Raw genomic sequence first — 12,248 nt, 5'->3', positions numbered from 1 at the left:
AAAAAAGTCTGAAAAGCCTTACATATGTAACAGATATACAGAATACGAACTTTCAATTGCCTTGTGGATTTTTTGTCGGAGTAGATGGACATGCAGTACCAATAGTATTACCTGGTGTTTAATGTTTTCAGATTATAGAACATTATATTAAAAAGGTCTAATTATCTGGTCCACCCACTAACTTTGTAATGAAGGCTAGGTTCAGAGTGTTGGCATGAATTTCTACCCCATGCAACCAGCTAGTCACAAAACTGGGACTTGGACTCAGGTTTCCTGGCTCTTCAGTCCAATACTGGTCTGAACATTGCTACTACCTTATCTCTGTAATGTGTACTTTAAGCCATGGCCCATATCATATTTTCTAAAAATTACAGTACAAGAACATTTATAACATTAAAGATATATCAAATATATTTTAATTTTCTGATGATTCAGAGGGTATTTTAGGGATCTTACAAAGCCCTGGTGATATTTTTTGTTACTGATGATCAATGTAGTATAGGTGTACAGATTACTAGATTAAAAACAAAAGTTAAATGAACAGAATGCCAGATCAAAGAGTGTGCCATTTCCACATGAATAGATCTAATAGGAATAAGTCTCAAAGTCTCCTCAGACGTCTGGGCAAAATATACTTCTTTATATGATAAAACTATCTGTAGCTACAGACCTATTGCTAATGCAAGCATCTTAGAAGCAGAGATACATGATAAAGTGGATGATCAATATAGTGTGAGTTAACAACGTTTTATTCTTATTCTCTTCTCAAAGCATTATTTGCATATGGGAAGTAAAATATTCTGACAATAATAATAATAATGATACTTTCAATTTTGAGTCATTACCAATGACCTGTATATAAACTGAAAGGCACCTAAAAAGAGGGAATGGAGTATTTATTACGTAATTAACTTTGCTCAGGATCCAAGCTATAAAAGACACTATTCATTGGGTACAGAAGATTTCCTTTTGAACTGCCTCATGATAATCAAGAAGGACATTGTTGGGTCTACTTGAATTTCAAGTCAGGAATGTTCTTTACTGCTGAAGCAAGCATTTCTATTTCAGAAACGCTTCATGGGCCTTCAGATGGTTAGCTAAATATACTTAGCATTCGAGGATGTGTGCATTTCCCAACAATTGCATTAGACGATGCTTACATAGACCCACACTAAAATGCTACTCTATTTTAACAGAGTCATAAAACCTTTAAATACGATACTTCTTTTTGTGGGATTAGGAAAAATAATAAGTGAGTTGATATTTTGTCACTTGCAGATGAAGAAAGAAACTAATTATCTTTTAAAAATTATTAGGGTTACAATCATATTTCGTCAAATTTACATAACTGATTCACAAATACCACATACATCTGTTACTATATGACTTAATGATAGCTATGTATATCCAAATAAAACGTAACTTAAAAAATAAGGCATTAATTTTTCTCATTTCAAATCATCACAAAATGTCATGTGATATGGTCTAGAAATACACCTGTCAACAAGCATTTGTTTTTTGACCCGACTCCCATAGTAGTATGTGACCACCTAAGTAAATATTTCCCAGAAAACAATTAGAATTATACTACTGCTTTTTATTATTGAATTCTCTTCCGGAAAAAAGTGCAGCGTACAGACAGCAAAGGGCACCAGTTCCGGCTTGGACCCAAACAGAGTCTGTGATTACTCACGGGGCAGGTGGGTACCTCATGCTTCCTGCCCTTATCTCTTACATGGAGAGAGGTCATAAAATGCAACGAGCTCCTTAAGATACATGCTTATAGATACAGATTGGAATGGAAGATTCAAGTCATCAAATGAGAGGAGATTTTGGCTTTCTATCACTTGCTTTATCAGCTATTTTACAGCATGGGTAATTGAATGATGGCAGTGTTCACACACACAAAAATAATGATGGATATTTCTTTCATTCTTTATAACTCTAAAATAGGATAGGCAATTTAATGGGTTATGGTTATGAACTTCTTTCATTTGTCCTTTATTTTCTCAACCCTCTCTTAATGCTGGAATAAAATGAAATGGAGCCTTTTAAAAACAAGTTTTTCAAAGGAGAAGTGTTCTGAAGGAGTTTCTTTTTTTAAGAGTCAAGATAAGAGGTTATGGGGGAAAAACGCTATTCCAGGGACAGAAGAGCAAGGGAGTGAGGGTGAAAATAATTAATATAAACCCCCAAAAGGGAGCTAGATGGGTAGGAAAAAGAGTGAATGGAAATGAGATTATCAGATTAAGCATGTAAGCAAGAATCAAAATGAAGATACTCTTTTTAGATTTTGAAGGCCAAGGTTATAGGGACAGGGAGAGAGAAGCTATCTTGTAGTAGAGGCATGAGATCACCTTCACAGTAGCATTTCAAAATATAACACACCACAAGGAAAATGAGAACATGGATTAAAGTTTTATGAAAATAAAATTTGGACTGGAAAAAAGTAAAAATCTATATAAAGGGAAGTAATTTTGAATTTAGTCATTTTAAATGTTTAAGAAAGGATATTATATGCTACTTTTTATAAATTCATATTTATATTATAATTATAATCTGAAGACAGAAAGAATTTATAAGAACAATTACTAATGTTCTCTAACTGACTGGCCAGTGACCTAGGGGAAAAAATCTTATTAGAGATTAGATGTTAGAGGTAGAAATAAAATGGAAAAAGAGTGGCATATCAGAAAAATGTGGGTAGATATAGATTTGCATTCTAATTGTAGTCAAAGACACTACTCAAATCAACACATGGGCATAGTATGACTCAGATTATATTTTTTAAAAAAGGAATATGGTACCTTGGCATCCCTTTTTGGATACATACACGAATTCACCAGTGAAGATGTGGAATAAGAGTTAGAAGAAAAATTGGGAAACAATTCATTCTCCACCCCTCTCTTTTTGTTTCCCTTCCTTAATCCTTAATTTTCATGTGCTTTTGCCAAATTTTGAGAAATAGCCACAGGGAGCTATCTCAACGCTTGTGCAAATTAGATTTATATGTACAAATTGTAAAATCATGATAGTGTTTCAAAAAACATGTTGAAATCGAGCAATTATCTAAAACAATCAAATGAAAGCTTGCATGGAATTATTTACTTGTGAATGCACTAATGCCTCAATTATTATGAAAAGTGCTTATCTGCATAAAGCAGCTCAGAAGATTGGAGGCCGGAATAGATGCATGTTGGACAACAGAAATCTATACCAAAACTAAATAAGATTCCAAATAGTACAGTCTTTACATTTTGATCTTACTGTAAACACTTTTCCAAAAATAACTGAAATGGCACTGAAGTATTTCTACTAAAATCAACCACCAAAGGACCATAGAACAATGATCAAGTCTTCAAAAATAAGGCAGCCTCTAAAATTGCAACAGAAATATTGGGTAAACCTACCTTTTATAAAGAAGAATAGCAATGACAATGCAGATGATAAAGACCACTGCAAGGACAGGGCCTACAACCCAGATCAAGCCTTCTTCTTCATCCGTGATTGGCTGTGGATCCAGATCCATTGACACCACGGGGTCGGAGTAAGGGCTGGTTGCATACATCTTCTGAGGAAAAGCAGAGTCTATTTCAGTGATAAAACAATGACTTTCTACAGAGTACCTTTAACATCAGAAGAAACAAAAAATTGAGGAAATAGTGAATTTAATGAAAAGTGTGTGAAGCAACATCAGCAAAATAGAGGGGAGGGGAGAGGAGAATAAAGAAAAGAAAGGAAGGAAGAGGTTTTGTAAATACAAATTTCCTTATAGAGTGAAATACTTTATAATAAAGTAATTTTGATAGTACAAATTACTTCATAGACACTTTTTCATTGGGCTCTCTATATGGCGTATTAAATGATCCTATGAAGCGTAAAGTACCAGTAATTAACCAGTTGCAAAATGTTTACTGAACATTTACATTGGGCCAAAGTGTTAGATGCTATGTGAAAATCAAGAGAAAAATTAGAGTTCCAGCCCGCAAGGCATTATCATACAGTTAAGGAGACCAAAGTACATATTTACGTTCAAAAATAAGTCAGTATTTAATTAAATGTGAATGTCGGTAGTCGTTAGTACTACTGTGCTTCTTAGTGCTTGGTACTACTTAATACTACTGCATATTAGTTAGGAAATGGAAGCCAAACAATGAACAAATAAAGTCTACAATTTCAAAAGGGAATTCCATAGTTCAAATTACAGATGTGAGATATACAGAATTGATGATATGGCTTTATAAAATATAGAATTTTTAGAACTTAAAAGAATTTAGCAGTTCTCATTTAGTTTTATTACAGTTATTGCTCAGAGACTGGTATGTCTGTTCTCAACAGACAATTGATAATATATTTTTCAAAAATACAGTTACTTGGAGAAAAAATGGACTAAATACTGATGATTTTTATTTCTATGATATCCTATCCCATTTAGTTCTGTCCTATTTTAGCCTATATTAGGAAAACATCTTGACTCTACCTGCCCCCTTCAAGTCCTTATCTTCTACTTTCCAATCCAACAGAAACTAATCCATATCCACTAACTGCTCTGCTTCTACTACTCACTCCTCATCTCTTCTCACTCCAACAACACCACTGTTCCTTTTTTTTTTTTTTTTCATTTGCCAAATCTAATTGCCTTTATTCACTCTTCACCTTTCCAGACAACTTTTCCAGATTTGCCATAGTGGATCAAGCCTTCTTTAAAATTTTTATCTCTGGCTCTCTTAATTTTGTACTAAACCAGTCCTGTCCTCATCTTTCCAACTGCTCATGCCCTGCTGAGTTAATTGCCTCTGACTCCATCCTATAGACCAACATTCTTTAAAAAAAAAAAAAAAAAAAAAAAATTTATAGAGATGGGGTCTCACCATGTTTCCCAGGCTGGTCTCGAACTCGTGGTCTCAAACAATCCTCCAGCCTTGGCCTCCCAAAGTTCTGAGATTATAGGTGTGAGACACTGTGGCTGGCCCTGAACCCAAGTTCTTAAGTTCTATTCTCTACTAGCATCTCTTGTCCTCTTTTATCTGGCAAGGTTAGCCCAAGCTTTAACTCTCAACTTCCATGCAGAATATGTCTCTTCATTAATGTTCCTAAACTCAGATACTCTCTGAAATCCCAGATCTTCATTTCCAATCATTTCTAGAGACCCCCTACATATATGTTCAAATTAAGTATGAATTTAATTTTTTCCAGATACTACTTCCCTTCCTCCTGACTTCCCAAATTCTCTCATCCTCTCAGTATCTAGGAATGGATACTGATTTTACCTTATAGAAACAGGAATAGACTGGAAACACTGATTTTAGCTTATCAGTGACCCCCAGGTCCAACTGCTCTCCTTCTAGTCTCACTTTTCTTTAGGACCTTACTTATGTGCTCCTAACCATACCAAGTTTCTTCCTTCCTCTAATAGTCTCCACTGCTGCTAGAGGTATCATCCTAAACTGCAACTATAAAGCCTTCAAGAGGCTCTCTTGAGATTCCCAAATAAAACATAGATAACTTAGCACGATTCTCAAGGGCATCCACAATTTTACTGTAAACTTGCTTACAACACACAACACATTCCATCACAGTGGGCTTCTTGCTACTACTCCCTAAATGCTCTATTCTTGCTCCTCAACTCCCTCACAAGTTCCACAACATTTAGCTCCTGAAATTGAACAACAACTCTCCAGGCCTCCACTTGAATACTGCCTCCAGTGAAACCACCCCTTTTTAACTGACTGGCAGTGATCGGTCATTCCCCTCTAAAAAAAAAAAAAAAAAAAAAGGTACAAATAATACAGTTAAATTTTTATTTAGTCCTTATTTTTGTTTTTGTTTTTGTTTTTAATGGCACTCACCAAACTCTATTTTGGCTTTTTATTTGTATACATACTTCATTTTCTTTGGTGAAACTACAAACTCCTAGAAGGCAGGGATTTATATATTTTTTGTGTTTATATGCTTAAAGCAGCTAGCACTGAACCTTGTACTTAGTGGGTTCTCAACAAATCTTGACTGAATAAGACAAAAAATGTTCATCTTTTCAAATGACTGAAACTGTCAAGACATCAGTATATATGCTCATTTTTCATGATCAGTACATATATTTAAATGTTTTAACCTGCATCTTTAAAAAATTTAGTTTATGGCATCTATTCTGAATTTAAGTACAATGAGCTCGGCCATCAAGCAGGAGAACAGATGTCCCACTGAATGCTTGTATACTACTCTTCTTTCTCATTTTCGCCATTGTGCCCAGGAAACAGACTGACTAGATTTTCAGATTTTCTAATGCATTAAAAGAAGATGGAATCCCAGTATGTATGTCCAAGCCTCTCAGAGGCAGCAAAAAAAAAAAAAAAAAAGGATGTATATGGTATAAGGATTGACACAAAGGACTTGGCAAAGAACTATGTATTTAAGTTACATGATTCTTTATATCATTGTTTTGGTTTATACGATACCCACTCCATTTTGTAGGCAATGCTAAAGTAGTTTGGTAGACAGAACTAGGCAAAACTGTCCGATTTGAAATTCTTTACCAAGAACCTTTAAGATAATAATCATGGTCCATTGAGATGGAAGTCTAAGCATAGGTTTTCCCAAAGAACATAGATTTCCAACCCATTCAAGAAACAGAGATGTATGAAAATGAAAAGAAAACGAAGTCATAAAATGATACCAGCCTCATGAAAAATATAATTTCTTATGTATGGGAGTAAGAGAAGAGATTAAATTTTGGATCATTCCAAACCAGTAATCTGACATTCTTAATGTGAGACAATAGATTAGGGGATAGCTTGTGTCTTTGAGAGGGAGGGAAAAGCGTTTTATCTTTGCAAATTACCAGTCTACCCTTGGAACATTGTTATAATCTGTTATGGAAATTTGAGGCTTACACAAAGGCTTTATTATTGCAAAACAACTCTAGCTGGATACAAGTCTCTTCCAGGCCTGAAAATATTTATGATATATAAAGGAAATAAATATCATATATATTTGGAAGCAATGCTGAGAAAGATGACAGAATAAAGGGGCAACTTCATTAACACATGTAAAAAAATCTTAATTCTATAATTAATAAGCAGATGACATACTAAAGAAAGGGGCAGACTCTTCATCAGTTGTGACCTATTTAGACACTAGTGGAAGACATCAGAAACCAGAGTGTGTAGTTCAGTGGTTCAGTCTGCAGGATTCAATGAGATTCCTCTCCTTTGCTAGATTCTCTGATCTACCTCAATGCTCTAAGTGTGCTTTTTGAAACATTCCTAGAGCTATTAAAAGAAAATTCCTCTCAAATATTTAAAAGTCATTTTTGAATAAAAGAAAAAGATGATTTCTTAACATTTCATTCCCTTGATGTTCTGCCTTAAAACCTTCAACTAGAAAGAGAAAGCATATCTGTACATTAAAATTCCAGGAAGACCATCACTTTGTTTTCAAATGACATTCTGAGCACAAAGGTAAACCAGGCAGAGGGGCTGCCTTTGTGTTTTGATTTTCCATGGGATAATTCTTTCAGTCACTTGAAGAGAGGCCCCACTGTATACCCTAACATCTGATGTGGAGAAATCTTTGATACATCATGAGCTGCTTCTATTCAGGAAATGACTGGCTCAGAGTTATCACACCTGTCATATATAGACGCTGATTACATAAATGAAGTTTAGAATATGTATATTAAATGTTCATGTGAACTGCCACTTCAAAATTCACCCCCTTCAATAGCTCTCCCCCCCTTTTTTTTTAAATATTCAAAGCAACTGAAACATAAAATGACATATAAGCAAGATGGATTACATAACAGAAGAAAATTCATTATTTAGAATACCTTAGGAATGCTCTCTTTTATTAAATTATTTTATAACTTCCTCAGCTGTTCACTGATAAAGTCACTCATAAATTTCTAGAATTAAAGAAGCTGTTGTATTTGCCTCTTTCTAGATAGACCTTCCTCATGAATCTAGGTAGAGGCACTGTAGTCTCACTTGGCAAATATAGGAGAATAAATACAATCACCCCCAAAGCCAATATTTTCAGAAGTATGCCATGTTGAATGGCTGAGCTTGTGAGTTCCCATTGCAATCACAGGGGCTAATGTAAATCAGGTATTATGCAAGATGAGAGCAGTTTCCTTTTCTTGACAGCAGTCATTTTGAAAGGATGAGGGAAGGAGATTGTGAGCAATGCTGGTTCTAACACGATAATATTTGTGTTACATCAAAAGGTATCAGGAACCATATCCTATTGGTCTGGAACTTCACAAAGTAGAGGGCCACGTAAATTTCCTTCATCAGAGACACAGTCTCATTTGTAATTCAGTCTTGGGGAGTATATTCAGCAATGTCCAAAGAGTCGGCGGCCTGTTATTACACTTAAGTTAATAACAGTTCATGAGAAATAGAGGATGAATGTACCTACAAATCCCTAAATAACCACATTCCAGTGAAAATGTATAAGCATACCATAGGAAAGAGATGCCATCATAATTAACTTACAGACTCTGCATGTTCCATTACTGCTAACACAAAGAAGACATATTCTTGACCACTTTGGAGTTGCTTGTTTGTAAATCCACCATAATGCTTGTCATCCCCCAGGGTGAACTCAGTGGGAAGGACATCAAAGTGAGCGGCAATATATGGCTTTAATTCAACTTCTCTCCCATAACGGATGCTTCTGCGCTTCCTAGATATCTCCTTAAGCAGCTTAAGGAAAAAAGGGAGAAAAAGAAAAAGAACTGTAAATAATAACCCAACTTATTGATAATTTAATGAGAGAAATTAATTCAGCACTGGGAACAACTCAAATGCAATTTGTTCACATTTCATATAGCACATCAGCGTCACTAAATCTCAGTTCTCTCAATATTTCAAATGCTTCTCTTCCTGTTAAGGTAAGATACTGGACTGCTATTATAAGGTCTAGGCTATAAACACGGGGCAATTAGATCCTTTACTGTAGCTCATTTCATTTCCTACACTAATGAAATTCTCTCGAAGGGCAATAGTGCATCATAACTTGTCTAAGGAAAAAAGTCAGCTTGATTCATAAAAGCCTTGCCTTGTAGGAGATTTATTAAACAAGTAGTAACCTCAGACAAAGACATCTAAATCTTTAAATACAGCCGCATTTTAGAAGAGGTTAGTGCCAGTTTAGATTGCTTTTAGTAATTAGATAATTCATATGACACAAATTCCCTCAAATCAGCAGAAGCAGAATCCAACAAACAATTTTTAATATACACATATTAAATAGACATTGTTACTCATTTACCAATTTCTGGCTTGACTTAGCTCCCTGGTTAGGCAATTGGAGTGCACTTCCTTATACTTGATCATGGAGTCAACTTTTTCTAGAATCGACCTTTCTTGGGAGTGTGTATATCTTGTCAGATAATATAGGCAAGGTAGATGAAAATTAATTTTAGTACTACCTTGAAGAAAACACACATGCACATGTATATACAGATCCTTCATGTATTTCTAAAGAAAAGAGGTAGAATTTATTTTTTGATAATCTATTGTTTTTCATTGACTCCTTTATTACAAGAAAATCATACTAACAGTGGTTATGAACACTGATTTCAAAGTTACCTTGACATCCAATTAAAATTGGTATTTCACAGGGCTTAACAAAGGAAAGATCTATATTAGTCTGGGATGCCTGTTGATGTAAGCAGCAATCTATTGCCAGTTTCTCGGAAATAATTTTTTATTTTATTTATTTTAATATCTATGTATTAATAGAAAAGTCTACATATTTGAGGACGAACTGGAAAATGGAATGAACCCTGTCTTCATCTTGATAAACAAAATTAAGATACTGATGGAAACGGTGCAGCAAAACTAATTACTATTCCTGTTTTTGTAAATAGAAATGATCTAGTGAAAGCCAAAGTAGTGATCTCTACTTAGTAGAATGAGAGCCTGGCATGATCAAGGCTAAGCTTCTGTGATAAAATGGCTTCAGACTGTTTATAGGAGAAACACTGAATCCTTCTGTTAGGGATCTGATGGTACGTTACAGTCCCTTCTACACTGGGAGTAGTAAATGTGCTCAGCTGGTTCAAAATTGTATCCTAAAAATGTTAAAAACCGGTCTTTCAGTTATAGGAAAATTTTTGCTGACATTATTTTTCAATAATATTTAATTTATAACGTGCTAAAATTTTCTGTTAATTTGAGTTTACTGATGCAATTAAAATTACATGAAATGTGAGCTGTTTTCGGAAAACCACGGTAGACTGGGCATCACTTGATTAGCAAATTTGGACCATCCCATAATAAATTCAGTTATGCTGATCAATTATGCACCAACTGGCCAGTAAAAACACAAGGCCAGAAAGTTAGCACTGTCTTTCAATCTTATTGTCAAATTTAGCTTTACTTATAATAAGGATAATTATAACAATAATAGTTTTCATTTACTAAGCAATTACTGAGTGCCAGACACTGTTCTAGGGATCCTAAACATGCATCAGCTCCAATTTACTCCTCATAATAACCCTATAAGCATGGCTACTATAATCCTCATTTTATAAATGAAGAAACTGGGGCACAATAGAAAGTCTCAATATATAATTAGACTCAATTAGTGAAATAAAATGAAATTCCATGCTAGAGATTTTTTCAACAATAATTTAATTTACTTAATTATTATACAATATCATAAGGAAATATAATGTTTAAGTTCTGATACTCTAAATTGTTCTAACTCTGTGTATTTATACATATAATTTTTATGTATCTGCTTATATCAAGACAGATGAATGTGTTATTTCTTTTTTCTTGATTCTTTTCATATGCTAATTTTAAAAATCTGATGCCAAATATTTAATGCAATATTATAATTGAAGTGTCATTACACAGGTTATTGTTGATATGTAGTAAAGGATAGTAGCCTATTACACCAAGAAGGAAAATGCACTGCAGATGTGCCGAACAGCTTTTTAAAGTTGGGTAATCAAAAACATTTATCACCAGTTGTTTATGTGACTGTGTCCCCTCTTCTACTTCACTGATCAAACCCTACCTTGATTTTATTCATATTGCAGATGCAGTTAATAGTCATAATTCATCCATATCATTGTCATTCCCACAATCACTTTCTGCTAGGATTTCTTTAGAAGACTTATAGGAAGTAATTCAGAATAAAATATTTGAGCTTTTGGGTATTCTTAGATCCAGTGCCATCATTCATTAAAGTCAAACCTGGAACATCACTCTGCCCCTTTAGGTTGCTCTAATCTCTGTAGGGTGCTTCCTATGTCACAGGTCAAATGGTTCAAATGGGCTCAGATGACACCAAAGTTAGCCAGCATGTTACAGTTACAACCACAAATGACCACATTATTTTACGACAAGCCTTTGAAGTACAATGCAATGAACAACTCATGATATATTACATGACCTGCTCTGAATTAAATATCACTAACATTTTGGGAGTCATTCTGCTCCAAATTCATTTTGACTATCAACGTCTGCTCTGCCCAGTTTGACCTTGACAATAGGAGTTTCAGTTTATAAATTTATCATGTGGAGATCATCCCCGTAACAAAGGATAAATGAACTCAGAAGATAATTTTGAGAGTAATACTGTTTGGAAAGCCTCTTTCAATTTTTTATGGGCCTAGGTATGAGGCATATGTGTGGAAATTCCCTTAGGCCACTATTCTATTCAATGATATGGTTCCAACAATTTGAATTATAGGCCTTTCTGAAAAATTACTTGATCAAATACATTTAAGAGAGGAACACTGCTTTGTCAAACCTGGCAGTACCAAGCTATAGATAAAATTACTACAATGCTTTTATTAAAAAAAAGAAGCAAAAAACTGTCTGTAGGGATCAAAAACTGGATGAGTAAGCATAAAGTGAGGCCATAGCCTACTTTCATTTGTTCCCCTCCACAATGGTTACAAGATTATTGAGGTAATTCCAGAAGATATATCAAGGACTTTACTTATCAGAAATAATTTTCATTTTCCAGTCAATGCATATCTTATTTCTTCCACCATTAATTCTACAATGTGGTCTCAATTATATCAGTAAGAAAAGTGGGAAACAACCTATCCCAACCCCAAAATTTTGAAAAAAATGTTCTTTATCAAACTATTATACAGATTAATGCACCACAACTTGGATGATTAAAATGACCCTTTGTTATGGGAATCAGCAGCAGAGACCCATAGAATTTAATTGCAAGAAAGTTCAAAGTCATATAGCCCTATACTTTAATCCATTAGTGTTGCT

The 12,248-nt window shown here is 34.4% G+C and overlaps 1 protein-coding gene across 15 annotated transcripts in view; it reads right to left on the bottom strand.

The window, feature by feature from the left end:
* Positions 1-12,248, bottom strand: part of PTPRD (protein tyrosine phosphatase receptor type D) — a 548,445-nt gene that overhangs the window by 142,450 nt on the left and 393,747 nt on the right. For 11 of the 15 annotated variants that reach the window (XM_077966648.1, XM_077966651.1, XM_077966653.1 and 8 more), the window contains 2 exons: positions 8,493-8,702; positions 3,411-3,571 (listed from right to left, as the gene is read on the bottom strand). In XM_077966648.1, coding sequence (XP_077822774.1) covers positions 3,411-3,571; positions 8,493-8,702 — 371 coding nt within the window. The remainder of the gene's footprint in view (positions 1-3,410; positions 3,572-8,492; positions 8,703-12,248) is intronic. The other 4 variants (XM_077966654.1, XM_077966655.1, XM_077966658.1 and 1 more) reach the window with 1 other exon arrangement.

The sequence above is a fragment of the Macaca mulatta genome, chromosome 15 (assembly GCF_049350105.2).
Source record: "Macaca mulatta isolate MMU2019108-1 chromosome 15, T2T-MMU8v2.0, whole genome shotgun sequence".
NCBI classification, from domain to species: Eukaryota; Metazoa; Chordata; class Mammalia; order Primates; family Cercopithecidae; genus Macaca; species Macaca mulatta.
Note: the sequence above shows the minus strand (reverse complement) of the source record. Positions and strands in the feature narration are given on the sequence as shown.